At 35.8% G+C, this 19,699-nt stretch overlaps 1 protein-coding gene across 6 annotated transcripts in view; it reads right to left on the bottom strand.

The window, feature by feature from the left end:
- Positions 1–2,520: 2,520 nt before the first annotated feature.
- ERBB4 (erb-b2 receptor tyrosine kinase 4) overlaps positions 2,521–19,699 on the bottom strand; it is a 1,138,739-nt gene continuing 1,121,560 nt past the window's right edge. For 3 of the 6 annotated variants that reach the window (XM_045481107.1, XM_045481109.1, XM_045481106.1), the window contains 3 exons: positions 15,011–15,058; positions 13,925–14,222; positions 2,521–10,914 (listed from right to left, as the gene is read on the bottom strand). In XM_045481107.1, coding sequence (XP_045337063.1) covers positions 10,469–10,914; positions 13,925–14,222; positions 15,011–15,058 — 792 coding nt within the window. In that variant the 3' untranslated portion in view covers positions 2,521–10,468. The remainder of the gene's footprint in view (positions 10,915–13,924; positions 14,223–15,010; positions 15,059–19,699) is intronic. The other 3 variants (XM_045481110.1, XM_045481111.1, XM_045481108.1) reach the window with 1 other exon arrangement.

A 19,699-nucleotide genomic window follows, 5' to 3' on the forward strand; every position in this document is an offset into this window, starting at 1 on the left:
TGATGTTTGGTAGGTTAGATACATACACACGCATATGTGTGTATATATATATATATATATATATATATATACACGTATATGTATATACGTATATACACATATATGTGTATATACGTATGTACATATATATATATTATTTTTTTTTTTTTTAGAGAGAGAGAGACAATGAGTGGGAGTGAGGCAGAGAGAGAGGGCGACAGAGGGTCTGAAGCAGTCTCTGCGCTGACAGCAGTGAGCCCCAGACTGAGGTGGGGCTTGAGCTCACAAACCATAAGATTATGACCTGGGCCAAAGTTGGACACTCAACTGACTCAGCCACCCACGTGCCCCTGGTAAGTTAGGTATAGTAAATGCATTTTTTATTTACAGAATTTTCAACTTACAATGGGTTTGTCAGAACTTAACCCCATCATAAGTCAAGGAATATCTGTATAAAAATGTGTGTACCTTTCCACAGGACTTATAAAATTAAATTGTGAATTCAAGTCTTAATTGTGACATTTATTTTGGACTCTAACCTTCTATTCCCTTATATACATCACAACTTTGCCATAAGGTTTTTCCTCTTACCAATATCATTTTAATTGAAGTTTTGACATTGGATCAGTATCAGATTCTGTGCTATACTTCAGAAAAAGTTAGCATGTAGTAAATTGTAGATAATTTGTCAAGTTATTTATAAACTCAGTTTTTCATGTGAGATTTTACCTAGATGAACATTCTTGTATGTAATAATATTGCCAGACATAAGTGTAGTTATATGCCATTTTCTCTGACGTGTGTAAGGAACAAGTGGTGCTTTCACTAGGCAGATTTATTTATTACTTGTTTATTTATTTTTAGAGAAAGAGAGAGAGGGAGGGTCTAAGAAAGAGAGAATCTCAAGCAGGCTCTGTGCTATCAGTGCAGAGCCCCACATGGGGCTCACAAACCATGGAATCATGACCTGAGCCAAAATCAAGAGTCATTCGTTTAAGCAAATGAGCCACATAGGTTCCCCTACTAGGCAGATTTATAAGACCCCGAGAAAGGGACGCAATCAGTAGGCTCTCTACATGGTCATTTAAAAAAATAATTCTACTTATTATTATGCTGCATTTATCTTTCTTGAATGAAAGGAGTCTGATTCTCCATCATGGGTGAGTTGTTTTTGTGTAGTTTGAGGGGGCAAAGAGAGGTTTTCAGTTTTATCAGAAGAGCAGTTCTCATGGGACTGATGAAGACGACTGGTGGTCTTAAACTGATTAATGTGTCAGCATAAAGTGTGGTGTGATCAGAATGAGGTTCTTATTTGCAGAGGAAGAAAGAAAAGTGGCTAACTAAGTAGAAGAAAGATATTTAAGTCAGAAGATGCAGCTTTGAGGGTGGCTACAACCACTTAGTAATAAAGGTCACATGACTCTAAATTTGTTATTTTAGTCTTACTTTCCTTATCTAGATGACCAGAAGTAATATGGTGTCACGGGAAATGTCAACTGTACTTTAGAGCATTAGAAACGTAAATTGTTTCTCCCTCTTCTTCAGCCTATCAGTTACTTAAAATACATGGTGCCTTGACATATCTCACCCTGAAAGGTATGAAATGACAGTGATTCCAAACTAATGGGTCTCAACATCTAAGGAAGAGAATGTGTTTGTGTCCGTGCAAATAGTAGGTGGTGCAATCAACAGGATCTTTAAAGACCCATATCTGAACAGATTTAAGAGAACTTACTCCAGTTATTATGTTGAAAGATATATTTTCTGTCCACTGACTCAGTTAAGATCATATGTCATCCAATAACCATGGTAGTTTGAAAGAATAGTAGAATCTTGAATAAGAAGCTATTAGAATCTTAAAGTTCTTACACTTTGGGGGTAGGAAGGAGTAAGAATCAATATTTGAAATAGAAAATTTAGAATAAGAAGCTGAGAGAGGAACTTGTTCACTTCATTAATGTCTCTGAAATTATTCTTACACATTTCCATGGGCTTATCTCAAGTCACTCATCAGTTCATTGACTATTTACAGACCCAGTCCCTCTCCTGCTCTTTAAGCATGGTACTAACATATGATATTCTTTCTAACAAAAGCTTTGCCAGAAATATTTTTGTAAATTGCAATGGGGGCAGAAATAAAGTAATTATAAAAATATTACTGTTATTTGGATACAACCTACCAAATATTCCATATATATGTGTGTGTGTGTATATATATATATATATATATATATATATATATATATATATACTCAAAAAAACTCCAACTAGTTAATTAAGCATAGTCTGTGCAGAGGAGTAAGTATGTACACATCAATAGGCATATGCACTAGAGCAAAACCTATGGAATGTATCACATTCCAAACAACTGAAGAGCTTCAGTCCAAAGAACTAAAGAGTTTCAAAGAATAATAATTGGCATTCATAAATGTGGACAAAAATAAACCCATATTCACATCTTCAAATTATTAAATCTAGAACACATCTTCCTCTTTCCCAACTGGTTTTTCTTATAACAAATTTCAGACACAGAAGAGAACATTTGTTTCATATTTTATTGAATTTCATTTATATTAAATTAAAAATATATTTCTGACAGATTCATGTAACAAAAAGGCAGAACAGTTTTCAAATTGTTCAGCTGGGATGATCAGTACGGAATGAGGCAAAGCAGGTCGCATTCTATAATTGCCTTGTACAGGTACAATCCTTTCCCAAGAGCCAAGAGAGGATCCTTGAGAACTAACTGAAAAGCCTAATTACAGAAATTTAAAATACTGTTTGTCCCTCATTCTCAAATAACAACAGAAATTGGGGGAAGGAAAGGAGAATGGGGTGAAGGGTTGGTGGAGAAGAAAGAATAAGGGAAATTATACTAAAATATACCTAACATTAAAAAAGTTAGTATGTGTTAAGTGCATAATCCTTCATAGATAAAATAGAAAAAAATCAAAATAACATTACACCACACACAATTGGCATCTCCTATTGTGTAAGCGAGTGCAGAGGTTGAACACATCACAATAGCGCTGAACACAGAATCACAAGTAATGTCAAAATGATAACTTCCAACCAAAAGGAAACAATCACAAGCCAATTACTTATATACAAATCAATCCTAAAGACATTATGTCCCAAATAAAGATGTCCACAAAAAAAAAAAAATCAAAGCAACATGACCCTTATTTACAAATGCAACTAGCCATGTCTTTAACAAGCTATAAAAATACTATTCACATTTTCAAACATACAGTAGTAATTTTTGTTTGTTTATTTCAAAAAGGCAGCTAACTTTGAACACTGGGATTTAAATGAAACATCAATGGCTTACCAGCTAGGTATTTTTGCACCCCTATCCTCTGAAGATAGTTCACAAGAGAGAGGGCTTGTTTTCTGTTTACAAGTTAAGAACATAAGAAAATGAATACGAATGTATATAATACCTTAAGCCTCTGCCTTTTCTGTGAAATGTCTCCCTTTATCACCTGAACTGATCTTAGTCAACTACTTGGATGCATGTATGAGATGAGTGAGAGAAGATTTAACATGACTTATTTTTTTGTGCTATGATTTGTCTTGCAAATTGATCTCACTTCCATTTGATCTTGTTGTAATGGTGCCTAAGAAAGAGATGAACAACTAGTCATATACCATGTAAAGATGCAGTTTTGACATGCAGCGATGCAAGTCCCTGGTGCTCACAACAGGAAGTGTAGACACACCAGCCAGTGAGGTGTGCATTCAAAGTTAGCTGCCCTCACACAGCTGCTCAGTTTAATAATCGACCCATTTAACAGCAGTACCAATTTATGCTACATTTTTCAAAGTACCTTACTTTAAAAGAACCACTTACATATCTACATTTAGAAAATAACTTCCATACTTGATTACTGGAGTAATCCCAAAAGGATTCTTGGAGTGCTATGGTGTCATCCCCTCACTCCCCCCCTCCCAGCCCCTGAGAGATCCAGAAATATACAGGAAAACGACTCTCACATTAGGGAAAAGGAACAACCCCCATTAACTGAAGTATCTGGAAATGGTATTCAAGAACCAGTTTATGTCAATATATAGGAGGTATGATTTCTTTCAAGAGAGCTGCAGGCCTGGGGGAAACATCACATCAGGGATAAAAAAATAGCAGTAAAGGCAAAGTGGTTTGGACAGGTTAGACTATTACCTACAGGTATGAAACTTTGTTTTCTGATATTTGTGTATTTGTACAAATGTAACCACTTCTCATCATATGGGAAAATTCATTAGAGCATTGAAATAAAAATGTCCTTAAAGACTAAAAGTAGAGAAAAAAGTGGCAACTTATTAGACTACATGGATTTTCATTGCAGTGAAACTGCCCTCATTATGTATTTGTCAGATAGATGAATGATCCAATAAGGAATGGCAGGTGGTTCTCAAAGCTGAATAACCTTTACCTGTTTGATAATAAGACTCTTCGTTTGTGAAAAAAAAAGTTACAGCAGCTGTAAAACATTTGCGGTCAGGAATAAAATAAATATGTAAGGTAAATAAGTTAATTGCTTGCAAAACTAACTTCTCATGTGTAAGTTTCTATGAAAAGATTAAATCTAAGACCTACCAAGGGTATGTGCACATATGTGAATTTCAAGATTCATCACTGGGCTGACTCGACTCAAGTTTCTGCAGAGAAGGATATGGTAAGAGAATTGGTCTTTATGGGAAAACATAATTTTAATATCATAAAGCATACTCTGTGCAGTAATCGATTTGAGAAGACATTTAAACAATGTCCACATTGCTAGAATCTTTTACAGAGAAGTCAGGCATTTGAGGGCAGAGGCTAAGTCAGTATTTCACAAAGCAACATGTGGGACCTCAGAGACCCACTATGGCTTCACAGAGGTACAGCATCAAGAGGGCCACTTTGAATTAAGGTTGTAGACAGGTGAAGAGAACAGAGGTGGCTATGCCAATGCGGAAAGAAGTAAGGGTGGTCTTTTTCTTTAAGGTCTAGAGAGAAATTACTTTTTCTGTGTTCCTAACAAGATAATCGCTTACTTGCAAAGCTGACTGTCAAGGAATATTTTCCAAGGTAAGCAGGAGACACCCCAAGAGGTTGGGGCTTAGAGTGTTTTCAGCTCATAATCGAAAGAAAAGCATTTTCTTCTGCCCAAAATATCATCTGGTTAGAAAGAGTTGAGGCAGGAGTCTGCAAAAGTGACACATCCTACATTTTTGTACCTCTACAAAATCAGCGGAACTTAAACAGAGTATCTGGTATTTTGACTATTTTCTAGAGACTTTCCTTTTAATGAAAAGAATGAAGCAGCCCATGGTGTTAAAAGCCATCTGTCCATACAAACACAAGGGTTCCGGACCCAACATCGTGCCCACAATAGCTTCATGCTGGCAAGTATGGAGAGAACTACTCTTGCAAAGGCATCTCTGGGATTAGAAAAATTGTATTCATTCTACCCAGATGTACAAAAACTATCCCCACTGTGATATCAGTAAAATCAAGGTCCCACTAATAACTGTTATTTTAAAATCACACCTAACCTACAACTATATAATGTCATTCGTTCTTACGCAAATGGCAATCAGGAGACATGAGTCTGCTTTCAGTGTCTGTATGGCCTCAAGGCTGCCCTTCGAAGTCCATATACACAGTTGGAGGAACAGCAGAATTTTCTTGCCTATAGCATATACAGTAGAAGTTAGTTTATCTGGATTTCTCACAACTAGAATTTTATACACCTGGACTTCTTGTCTGCAATATTAAAAATCATTGGTCTAATAACTAGAGTCCAAAATAATGGAAATACAGCAGTTTGAAATGCTTCGTTTAGCATTAGTTATCAAAAATTTGTCAATTAATTGCTTCTTTTGTTTTTGAAAATGGGAGGGTATCGTGGGAAAAATGGACATTTTACAAATTAAATGTATTTTGTTTGCTTACTAAATGGCACCACTCAATCTTTGTCTCTGCATAAGGTAATAGAACATTCACATTCCCTTTACTTCATTTTGAAGACCTCTTACTTAAAGTCACGTAACATATTTGCCTGTTAAACTCTGCAAGGTGGTGTTTGCAAAAAAATTTTTTTTTCTCTTACACTTAATACAATTAAAAATGGTAAAAGAATAAGAGAATGAGAAAAACATTTAATTGCAATGCTTTAAATCAAGTTTTCACAAGTGGAACCAGCTCTTTATATGCCTACTTTCAGCTAAACCTAACAAATAACAATTTTAAGTGGCAAACTTATCTTATACTATGCAAAATCCATCCTACATTTTCATATCCTGCATTTTATTTTGTTACATAATATTCTGTGGTTAGTTTTCTAGTTTGATTTATTTAATAATATTAAAATCATTTATTTTCTGAAAACCTAACTAAATCTACGTCTTACAGCATTATCATGGTTTTGCCCAGTTATATACATGCTCTCATGATCACCTTTTCTATTACCTTATGAACTACATACTAGTTAAATAATCAACATTTATAGATGGATGAATAATTCAAGTTTTGAAATAAAGGTTAGATAGTTCTAGAAAACATGTATTTACATCCTTCCCTGTCGGGCTTAAACAATCTTATTTTTTTTTCTTTTCACTTTGACACTTCAGAAAGTGAGGGGCACATTGATAGCCCCTCTGACTTCATCTAGCAGCAGAACCTCCCAGTTCTTCTACTGGTTTGTCCTTGGCATTGGGAATATGCATGCTCTCCATGTCACATCCTGCTTTTAGAAGGTATTGATACATACATTGTAACACTTAGAACACTGTCTCTTCTTTTCTGCAACTCAACATACAAATGTTCAGTCATTCTTCCCGATCTACTAAGGAAGAATCTCTTCTTTTTAGTTTGTACATGTTAATGTGATTTCAGCTTGTATTTTTGTTTTCATTCTCTTTCAAGAATATTACTTGAGAAAGAACCCTCATCCTAACCCATGCCACTAAAATTTGGAAAACCAAATGTTACTCAGCCATCCAAGCACCTCTTTATGGTGCAGGACGCTTTGTGGTTCTGGGTCTAGTCTAGAGAACATCTTTTCTCATTTAAGAATTAAAGAATGGTTCTTTTAGCAACCATTTAGTTGTACAGTGTTTCCTTGTCTGTAAATAGGATTCCCCAAGATAGGATAGGCTACAAAATTTGGTGATTTAAAAAAATATAGTCTGTGTAATTTTACTACTAATTTTCTTAATTGGTTTTGCATATTTGCATTGATACAATCAGCTTCTGGGATTTGATATCCTGATGTCCTTTGCAGGCTTCAATTGGCATTTTAAAATTTCATTCTACTGGGTTGAATAAGTTATTGTTTTAGAACAGATAAAACTAGTTTTTTCTTCCTTTCATTCACTCTCAAGTATGTTTTTCTAGGAGACAAAAACAAAACAAAAGAGAAATCCTAAAACAACTGAAATCAAAGATGTACTACAGAAAGCATTCAAAAGAAAAAAAGTTTTTGTGAAGCATTTTGGGTCATCTTCGGTTATACTTGAATCTATTTCTAGTTATTAGTGGTGGACTACCTGATGTGTAAGTGTTTTGTGTTCTCAGAATAGAGACTACATCACTGAATACATTCTATTACCTTCACAGTAAAACATTTATTTTTCTTTCCTTCTCAAAATAAGTGATTCTTTTTTCCATATCCCAGTAAAAATCATATGAATATAGCAAATCAGAAGAAAAAAAATCAAGTTCTAGTATCCAACAAGGGTGCTGTCAGTGGTAAGTTGTTATAGATTTATCTAGAAAGGGAGGCTTATTTCCAAATTTTCATAAGAACTGATGTGAAGTCCCCTTCCTCTGGAGACTCCTCTAAATGAGTGGGAAAGATTGAAGATGTTGGGCTTTAGCCCCTGAGTCATTCCGTGTCTTCAGCCCTAAAAAGTTCATGGTTGAACATCACTGGAAGTGTTCTTACAAACCTCTCCCTTGTTCTATTTCACTCTTATAGCTTACCTGATTTCTCATAACTTAGTAAGAAACCAGTTCCAACACCTCCAAAGTTCTTGGCCAAAGACCAAAAACCTGCTGTTGACTGAGAATCCAGATAGGCCAATTAGCCAGTGAGGCAATATCCTTCTAGACCAGTACCTGTTTGGATGGTAACACTGAAACGGTCGTATTAGTCAACTTCAGTAACTTGTAGGTTGTTTAATTCATGTTTCAAATGGATTCATGGGAGATCTTCTAACAAACAACTGATTTTATGATGACCACTCACAAAATAGTCCATAAAATCTTATTCCTTGGACTTATGGGGAAATTCAAATGTCATTCCAAATAAATCCAGACTTAAAATCATTAAGTTAGGGATAATATTGTATTTATGTTGATGTTCCCCATTTACACAGTGCTTTTAGTAGACTCTAAATAAATATCAGTTGAAAAATAAGGGTGTTGAATGGATGTATTGATTTACTTTTTCAAAACAGGCAGAAACCTAAATCTCTTTCCATTTTTTTCTCTCTCTAAACTCTGTTTTACCAATGGAGATTTTTAGTCTTGTTGCTTTCTTTTTGGTAATATACTTGAATTTGATCCCAACATTTTAACGTTGGGAAAAAAAAATAATCCTAATGACTGCCCACACAGATTTTCCTAGAGAGACTACCCAATTTTCCTAACTGTTGACCTTATTAGGTCTCTTGTTCCTGGAGACTCATTCCTACTATTTGTTCACATTGCTCATCTTAACTCAGTAGGTATTCTTTTAAAAAGATACATAAAAAGATGGTTCTAGAAGTAGGATGATGTGTTAGAAGAGAGTGTTATTATACAAAGTATCAAAAGATTAGTATGTTGGATATTAAAATAATTACATGAGAAATTTTTCACCTTTATTTACAACTTTTGACCCAAGAACCTATCTATAAACTGCAAATGTTTGTGTATTTCTTTTTATTATACCAATTTATGTGCAAAGAGTTACCTTCTACTTAATATAAATAGAGTCTCATACTAGAAATTCCATGGAATCAAGCCAATCCTTACTTGCATTCCTTCATGTGGAGTATACAAACTGGATAATTTTCTTTGCGTAGCAAATATGATATCACTTGTAGATAATGTGCTGGACCTCTCACCATATTCTCTTGATACTGTTCCAAAGTCCTAATTTGCTTGGTTTGGCATTTCCACAGTCTTTCCTTATCTTAGCTCTTTTAAAAATGTACTTAAATTAGTTATTTTGCTGGTTGCTTCCATATTGCTTCATTCAAAATCCAAAATGGAGTTCAGAAAGAGAACAAATAAAATTATAGCTTAAGTGCAAACTACATTTCTGAGTTTCTGTCAAGTAGACATACCCAATCCAGTGTTTCTCTTCCAGTTCAATGGATTCCCCATTGGACCACCCCTGAAAGTGTCAGTAGTTTTCATGAACCACACAGAACTGTCTCTTAGTTTCCCTTTAACTCTTTATATTCCAACTGCCTATTGAGTACTGTCATTTATGGAGAAGAAAATGTTGATGAGTGTAGAGGATGTGGGGGGTACATATTCAATAGATTTACATTACATATGACTAATATCTTGGCCTCCCCTTCTAATTTTAAAGACTATAATATTTAAAATAATGGCCATTCCACCATATTAAAGTATTTTTTACAATGCTGTCAATTTATAGCAACACATGAGAAACATTGATGTAAAAATATTTGCAATTAGAAAGTAAAGTCAAAATATAGGAATAAAAGTAATATAAAAGGACAGACCGAAACAAAGCAAAACAAAACCCTCCAAACATAATTACTAGCTATAACTTTGAGAGAGATCTAAAAATTATGAAAGCTGAGTTGGCCATTCTTGCTTGTCAGGATAGAAAGTATTGGAGAAAGAAACTAGATTTTCAATCTCAGTTACTATCATATGTTATAGAAAAGTTTATCCTTTTTTTTCTAATGGAAACTTTATTAGGATTTCCAAAGATACTGAAAATGTACACATCAGTTCCTGTAGATAGGAACAGATAGCATGGGTCTTTCAAGCATCTGCATTAAAAGAAAGAAAGAAAGAAAGAAAGAAAGAAAGAAAGAAAGAAAGAAAGAAAGAAAAAAAGAAAGAAAGAAAGAGAAAGGAGAAAGAAAGAAGAAAGAAAGAAAGAAAGAAAGAAAGAAAGAAAGAAAGAAAGAAAGAAAGAAAAAGAAAGAAAGAGACAAAAAAGGGAAAAAGTTGAGAACTAGCTTGACAGCAGGCAGTATTGCCTTATATTTGCTGGTCCTTCCCTAGCTGTTCCAGTCTCCTGACCAACCCATGCAGAGAAATGAAGAAACAGTGTGGTTCCTCCTGTCTTTCTCTTTCAGTTCTTCCTTCTAATGTTCAAGTTAGATGAGCACATGACTACCATTGCATCTCTATATCTTCCACTGGGAAGTGTCAAAACTACTGGCCTTGGGGATAGAAGGAAGACCATAAGAGAAAGAGAGGCGGCAGGGAAATTGGAGCGGGCGTGTCTCTATCTTAAAGCCACCGCTGAGCTTACACCACAGTGTTTCGGTGTCTGTAGGGTGGAGGAGGCAGCACGGTGCCTGGCTTCAGCGAGAACTCAGAGAGGTATTCAGGATTCTCTGCCACAATAGGCCGGATCCGTCCATTTTGTTTATAAAAATATTTTGTGCTGTACTCCTGCAGGTAGTCTGGGTGCTGAAGGGTGCTCCGGGGTGGCAGGCTGTGGTTCCAGTAGTCAGGGTTGTCGAATGCTTTCTTGGCCTTCTCTGGCACAGACAGTACATTGTTCTTCAGGTACCCGGCATTCCCCAACGCGTTGGCAAAGGTGTTGAGGTACAGTGGCTCATTCACATACTCATCCTCTGCCTTGGGAGGACCGTTGGAAGCATTGTGATATTCGGGATTATCCAAAGCTTGAAGGTCTCCATTTTTTCTCCGAGAAACAAAAGGGTTTTCTTCCACAGGGTTCAGGTATTCTGATGGAATACAAAAATATCAGTTAATATCCACTTTCTGGAAAATGTTTATATAGGATGGTTAGCTTCTTGTTCCAGAACAATGAAGCCACAGATTAGTCTTCATGAATGCTCACGAAAACTATTTTGTTGATTACCTATGTTGATTGCTTGGTTGATTACTTTTGTCATATGAAAAAAGTAAGTGGGCCAAAACTCTTAGTGACTAAATAAGGCACTGCAGGCCAGAAGCAGAGTTCCTGTCCCCTAAATTGTTCCTTTTTTTTCCTAATTGTATTTTTATCTCCTATATATGGGGCCACTTGTTTAAATGCTTCTGTTTTCTAAAAGTCGGCATTCTTTTTGTTGGAAAACAAGACAATCTATCAGGGTTATATAGCTTTTAAATGCGAAGAAATTTGAATTTTTAAAAGGATATTGAAAAATCAAAATGTCTATAGCTTAACTCCATGCTAAGATGAATGGATGAAGTGAAGGAATAGCAGTTTTTAGTCTATGTGGTTTGCTGTGATGCTCATATAGGTAAAATAGATTTGATTACAGATGTTTCATAGAAAGCCTGATGCATAGGAAAAGAAACATCTAAGGAAAAGACTCGACTGATAAAAATACCTGATGGACATCTAACATCATTAAATTGGCATGCCTTACATATGTTTAAGACTACATATGCTTAAGAATAAAGTATAATTATAACATTTACTTCCAAGGGCTGACCATCATCACAAAATAGCAAACTATTAGTTTGAATCATATGAAATGACTGTTTTGTAGGTGGAAACGAGTCACAGAGTGGCTATATTGTATGATTCCATCTAATAAATCAATATGAAATAGGAATTGACCCAGAATTTTTTTAAAGGTTGTTAACCAATACTTTTCTCCTTAATTTTTTTTTAAATTTTTTTTAATGTTTATTTATTTTTGAGACAGAGAGACAGAGCATGAACGGGGGAGGGGCAGAGAGAGAGGGAGACACAGAATCGGAAACAGGCTCCAGGCTCTGAGCCATCAGCCCAGAGCCCGACGCGGGGCTCGAACTCACGGACCGCGAGATCGTGACCTGGCTGAAGTCGGACGCTTAACCGACTGCGCCACCCAGGCACCCCTTTCTCCTTAAATTTAATTCCACCTCTGTGTATATGGTATACACATCTACATAGAGCAGACCCACTTTTTGTCCTCTCTTTTCACTGTATCCACAGAAATGACACTTTACCTATTCGTATTTTGGTGTTGGGCCAGGAAAAGGGCACAATTGTTGAGATGCCATCATTCTGAAACAAATTTTCTACCCTCTATACTTAGCTTGACAAGTTGAGGAAAAAAATCATCAATTCAGGGTTATTTTTCCCTGGATACAGGACTGCTGGATATGGTTAAGTATTTAACATCCTGTGCAAGTTAAAAGATAGTAATGACTAGCCCACAATCATATACAGAAATTACAGGAACTAACATCATCCTCACAGCAATCCTATGAGCAAGGAAGGACAAGCTGTAGCTTTTCAGTTTTATAAACAGGAAACTGAGATTAAAAGATGTATTAAGGATACAACTAGTATTGAACTAGATAGAATTCAGATCTAAAACTCCTATTGAACAATCTCATTCTACTGAACTGTTTTCATTATTGTCCCTAAAGAAGTAGGGAGAACTTTTCACTTCATAACATGTTGGAATTTGAATGGTTCTCAAAGCAACTGTCATTTTAAGAACAATGTATGTAAAAACTTACACAGGAGGCAGAATTTGATTTTCCCTACCAGATTCCTGAAAGCAGAGGAGTGTCTGTCTATACTAAAATTCTTTAGTCTCTGAGAAGCAGGCTGGAGTACAAAAATATTTTATGGAAACTTGTATTCAGAGACAAAATCTAGGGAGGCTCTACATTGAATCTATATTGACTGGCTTGTGTTTTCTTAGAAAGTTCATGTTACTTTACACCAATGGAATCTACTTATGTATTGTCCTGATGCAAACTTGCATAGCCATGTAGCTATAAATGGAGAAACAACTCTATGGTTGAGCTGAGGATCTTCCCAGAGAGTATTCTACTTTTGGGGGAATCTGCCAAATCTTCTTGAAACCTACATGTGTGTCACTACTATCTTACATACATCTAGATAGATAAACTTTAGTAGGTTATTTACAGTTTGAACTTAGGGATCCCTTAGTTGCATTTTATAAAAGTGAATATAACCATATAATCAGGAACATAATGGACCCTTGTAGAGAGTCTTAAAGTTTACTTGACACCAAAGACTCTAGGACACAGTAATCAGTTTTAAATAACAATCATCCATTTTCTCCTTTTGTGATGCTGTTTAACATGGAAGGAGAGTGGCTTTTTCAAAAGTGAAATGTCACTTGATTTGGATGTCTAACATTTCTACTACCAGCTCTGTAAAGTTATCACTGTACTTTGTGGAACCACAAACTGAATATTTTCAAGACATGATGGTAGACATACAAGTAAACACAGTGTCAGAACTTTAACATTTGAAATGTGTCATACGTCATACAAGAAATCATAATATTCTATAATGAACAAAGTCATTCTGATGACACAAAATTTTAAAGCATTGACCCAATATTTTATTGGTGCCATGAAAATACCAGTCTTTATGATCTCCAATATGAGTCCAATAAAGTAATGGTTGTGAAATCTTGTGATATGTTACCTCACTCAAATATTTCAATAAAGATATGTTTAGATCAGTGCTTCTCAAGCTTGATTATGTATAAAAGTCACATAGGGATCTTGTTAAAATGCAGATTTCTATTCAGGTGGTGTCTGAGATTTTGATTTCTAAAAAATCAGAATGCAATTCTAGATGATGTAATGCTGTGGATTTGGACAGCATACTACATAGAGCAGCACCTTAGGCCTTCTCTGGGTCACAAATGTTACCCAGTCCGGTGGTTTGTCAATTTCCCTTCTATACTCTGCTTATTTTGATGGGAGTGAATTTTGAATGGCAATCATTTCTGAACATTCTGTTGGTACCTTGTTTAGGTTTATCTCGCATAGGGGTCATGTAACCTTCTTCATCCAGCTCTCCTCGTGGGCTCCGTTCTGGGGCAAACACCGTGGGGTCGGCGCTGTACCTCTGGGTGCTGCTATCCTCTGGAACATGGGATGCCACTGGCTTGCGTAGGGTGCCGTTGCAGCAGGAGTCATCAAAAATCTCGGCTGTAGCCCCCTGAGCAACTGGAGCTTCTGGGATTGTGCTGGTCGTGGCTCTGTACGGCACAGGCACTCCTTGCTCTGCAGCAAACCCCCCGTCTCGGTATACAAACTGGTTCTGTCAATAGGAGAGACACATTTGGATGGAAGGTAGTATTAGGAATAGTTGTAAAAAAAACAACCCAAAGGATATGAGATCTTGTCTTTTAGATAAAAGTCAGAGTGTCTTAATTGAGTTTTTTCTCTGAATGGCTAACAAGCTTGGGTTACAAACACCTAAAATTCCAATTTGGTTTTTAAAGTAAATCATGGGGAAACAATTTGGAAATAAATATTTAAATTTTACTGACCACCTAACACATGACCTAGTAAAAAGTGTCTCATATTATTTCCCTACAGTTGCCAATTTTTTTTATATAAAATTCATATTTCGTGACAAATGGAAATGCTATTGATTGTAGACAGTCGCCATTAAGAACAGAAGCACAGTGATGCCATTTGGATGATGATATGTCCTTATTGCCTTCTCTTCTGTGGTCATTCTGACTTTGAGTCTCCAAGTACCTAACTAGAGAATCTTCATGGAGACTCTGACTTTTTCGCACACAACCTGTAATCATGGGGGGAATAAAAGGTAACCTCCTCAACCGGAAGGATAATTTATGAGTCCAGGTAAATCCCTCAGGTAAAAATCAAAAGCTACTGTTGATGCATGATATCTCAACTTTGGATTATCTCCTGAGATAAAACATATCCACAAAGCCCAGCTATATAATCTACAGCAAATTATGAACTCACTGTTGGCAAAAGCAAAATGAGGAAATTATGGAGAGACAAGAGAGAAGAAACATGATAAGCGAAGACCAAAAATACAAAAAAGATGAAGGTTGATTGTGAAATACTTACTCCTGACATGGGGGTGTAGGCAGGAGGAGGGCTGTGTCCAATTTCACTCTAATAGGAAAGAAAAATGGAATGATGGATATAATAAGAGGTAATATGAGTGAAAAGAAAAAAAAAAGCCGCATGAGTTGTATGAACCAAAGAGGAAAACATGCACAACAGTGAAGTTTGCTAAATGGTAAAATTTTTATGCATCCTGACTACACGTGAGTTTATTTATGTGTTTTGAGAATATGAAATATTTTAATTCAATCCCTGAAAGAAAAAATATACAGAAAAAGTGAAATTTTTAAATGGATTAAAAACTAAGTTGACCATGAATATTTTTCTGATTAACCCTAGAAGAAAGATAAAGACAGTAAATAATTAAATATAGTTTTAAATAAAGAACCATTTCCTTCCTTACATGTTATATGACTGAAATGGCCACATGACACAGCATTGGTTTTCCCTTGTAAAAAGAAACTTATCTAGAAGGAGATAAAAGCAAATTTCAATTTTCCTTGAATAATTTTTACTATCAAGTTACATTTGTTTTTCACCATTTCAGCAAAGGGTCAACTTCTTAGTCTTTCCTTTAAAAAGGTGCATACTATCAAACCATAAGAGATTCTTAAATACAGAGAACAAACTGAGGGTTGCTAGAGGGGAGGTGGGTGGGGGGATGGGCTAAATGGGTGATGGGCATTAAGGAGGGCACTTGTTGGAATGAGCACTGGGTGTTATATGAAAGTGATGAATCACTAGCTTCTACTCCTGAAACCAATACTACAAGGTATGTTAACTAACTTGAATTAAAAAAAATTTTTTTTCAACGTTTTTTATTTATTTTTGGGACAGAGAGAGACAGAGCATGAACAGGGGAGGGGCAGAGAGAGAGGGAGACACAGAATCGGAAACAGGCTCCAGGCTCTGAGCCATCAGCCCAGAGCCCGACACGGGGCTCGAACTCACGGACCGCGAGATCGTGACCTGGCTGAAGTCCGACGCTTAACCGACTGCGCCACCCAGGCGCCCCTAACTAACTTGAATTTAAATAAATTAATTAAAAAACTAAAAAGGTACACCTATTTTCTCTTCAAAGAGTCTTATTGTTTTGTAAGTTAAAAAACAAAAGGAAGGAAATCTTGGAAAATTAATTCCTTTCGTGGAAATATGCTTTATATATATTATTTTCATGTATTTAGAATCAGTTAAAATTAGATTTCATTAAAAAAAAAAAGGTATCTGGGGCTCCTGGGTGGCTCAGTTGGTTAAGCATCCTACTTCAGTTCAGGTTATGATCTCATGGTTGATGGGTTCGAGCCCCACATTGGACTCTGTGCTGACAGCTCAGAACCTGAAGCTTGCTTCAGATTTTGTGTCTCCCTCTCTCTCTCTGCTTCTTCCCCATTCATGCTCTCTGTCTGTCTCTCTTTCAAAAAATAAATGAACATTAAAATAAGGGCATCTGTATTCTTATAACTTAATACTCCATCCTATGGGTTAAAAAAAGTGGATACAAGAATATGATAAAATATTAAGGACAATATTCCTTAGGGTAAATAGAGCGGGTTATGTGAATATCAACACTGTTTCTTAATATACATATCCATTAAATACAATTTTTGAGAACCTTAGTCTACTAAGCCAGGCCCTTTTCTAGACACTGGAGATCATAAATAATGCACGTAAAAACAACTGATGTTATGAAGCTTGCATTTTCTGCATACATGTATGAAACTTGGCTAAGTATTATTCCAGGCCAATGTTTTTACAATTTAGAGGTTCATAAAACATTCTAAGCAGAATGTGGTTCCATGGAGATTAACTGTTTAATGTAAATTAATAACAACTGGATAACACAATTTCCTATAATTAACTGGACTAATCAAGGGACAAGGTTCGAACTCCTACATTAAGTTTACATTTCAACTCTCCCCATAACTGAGTCATCTACATGATGGCGTAGAAAATATTAATCTCTTTCCTTCTCTAATGACATAACTAGGAACGTATTGAAGATCATGATGTGGAAAAGTAGAGATATATCTAACATGCTATACATAGGAGGTAGTATTGTCTAGTAGACACATTGTTTTATGATTTGTTAGATATTTTAGCCCCAGTCCCAGTTACAAGTGATGTGATAAGTCAAGAAACATCTCAGACCCTCATTTTTATCCTTGTCCTCTGTCTTACTCTTAGTGAATACAAAGTAAAATGGTATATATAAGTGAACTTTGTAAGCTCTGCACTACTAAGCAAATGAAGAGGATATAAAAAATTAAATATTCACATATGCTAAATCAGATTTTTAAAGTCAAGTAATCAAAATGCCAGAGCTACTCATCAAAGACACATTTAAAAATGTTTCCCTGTTCTCTACATCACCTTAAATACAGGTATATTTTGTTATCCTTTAGAAATGAAGCTAAATACATTTGCTCGTAAAATTTGAGAGGAATTTGCTGCCAGTGATATGCAAAACAGAGGGATGGTATGGGAAAAATACGGCAACTGCCTAGTGGAACTTTATCATATCATCAACCTTGGTCTTGTCCTATCATTCAACCCCGATTATTGAGCAAGCATTTAACGAATATGCTGGAGATACCATTAGGCACCAGGAGAGACATGACCACTGGCCTTTTGCAATTTACAATGAATGATCAAATATTACCTGAGATTATTAGAAGAAAAGGCAAGAGTAAAATGAAACTGTGGTGAATTTATTTGAATTCTAAGATTACATATTAGAAGAAAGGTATTCCAAAATATTAGTAATCACTGCTGTTCCTTTGGCCTCTAACCTTCCAACAATTGCTGTACTGGTTCGTGTTTGACTAGAATCACAGCTTAGGAAACAGCACTGACTGCTGTACATTTTGCATTTTATAAAACTTGAGGGATAGATGATCAAAGGAACAAGTTACAAGTAATTCTTCATCAGGAAATACTTTATTATATATATTCATTACGTGAGCTGGACTGCCTTCAATTGTAAAGATGTTGTGTTAAAAATAACTAGATCTGTTGAAGAGAGGCCATGCCATATTAGAATGCAGGCACTGTCCCTCCTTTGACAAGTCTTTCCCTCAGCAACCTGCCAAATCTATATCTGGACACACTGCCAGATACCATCACAGTAATAGGAGTGTCTTCATGCTTTTCCTAGTTTTCTGCATTAAAATGGAAAAAAATGCTAGGCAAAGTCCCTTAAGCATTCATTGTTTTTAGGGTTACTGGCTGCTTTTTATTTTTCTGTTTTCATTTTTTTCATTTGCTTTTTTTTTTTTTTCTTTTCTGTTTTCCATGATAAAAAGCACCTCATTCATTTCCCCCTGGAAGGGCAATGCAGCTACAAGGGAACATCTGTGAGGCCAATTAGCTGGGCTGGAAATGTGATATAATTGTTGTTTAAATATATTTAAATTACATGTTAATCACTATGTCATAATTTATAGGCTTTGAAAATAACTTTTTGTACTTGAGAGCCAAGCCAGATTTTACTTGTTTTTGCTGTTTTTAGTTTATAACAAGCTCTTCTCATTTCCCGCCCCTCTCCCCCCAATTCCCCACACTTGAAGAGCTGAACTTTTAATATTGGAAAGAATGACAGCTGCAAGTAAATTGGTGGAGTAAAAATTAAGATCCCCATAGTCAGAATGATCTGGAGTGACCTTAAAGTTTTAAGCAGAACAAAGCAGTGCTCTCAGTTTAAAGGCTTTTGTTTTCTCATTGTTCTACTTTCTGCTGTCCATCAAAGCCCAGCTTTGTGGATCTTCTGGAAATACTGGGTGCATCTGTTCAATTAGCTAGTGAGGGGATTTACTGTCAGCAGGACAGAGATAGAAAGAGGTTGGTTATAAACTGGCAGGTGATAGGGAGTTTGTTTCTGGTGGGGGGATTTGTAAGGGTGATAGAGTCAAGTTTAATTTTGTGGCCCTGTCACTGGGACATTGTATGATTAACTTGGACTGAAATGCCAGAGGTTATAGGGAAGGCAAACATCAGCAAATGTATCAAATACAGTGTTAAATGCACTTTACATACATCATGTCCTGAAATTTATCTTTCATTTGAATGATAAAAATGCAAAACTTTGTCTTATTACATGCACTGTATTTCTCATATTTATTGTGTTCATTAAAACATTATATTGTTAAATATTATCCCTGGGAAATTTTAAACCAGATGGATTTCCTCTTTAATATTTTTTAAAAAATATGATACAAATCTATGTGCTTAGGAAACTAACAAAAATACATACTTAATGACTAACTTCTACCTGAATTAAACATGCACTTAGGGGCGCCTGGGTGGCTCAGTCGGTTGAGCGTCCGACTTCGGCTCAGGTCATGATCTCACAACTCGTGAGTTCGAGCCCCGCGTCAGGCTCTGTGCTGACAGCTCAGAGCCTGGGTCCTGCTTCAGATTCTGTGCCTCCCTCTCGCTTTGCCCCAACCCGTTCACATTCTGTCTCTGTCTCTCTCAAAAATAAATAAACATTAAAAAAAATTAAAAAAAAACATGCACTTAATGAGAGTTTTGTTTGTTTTTTTAACCTCAGATAATTGTTCCTATCAATATTAACTATAGGATTAAAGTTTCTAGGGCCAAGAAATACGCTAAATCCTTTTAACTAAAACAGAGTGTGTCTCTGTAAGATGTTACCAATTCATCAGCACTAATTTGTTCCCAAAACACTTC

Source organism: Leopardus geoffroyi, chromosome C1 (assembly GCF_018350155.1).
Source record: "Leopardus geoffroyi isolate Oge1 chromosome C1, O.geoffroyi_Oge1_pat1.0, whole genome shotgun sequence".
In the NCBI taxonomy this organism is placed as follows: domain Eukaryota; kingdom Metazoa; phylum Chordata; class Mammalia; order Carnivora; family Felidae; genus Leopardus; species Leopardus geoffroyi.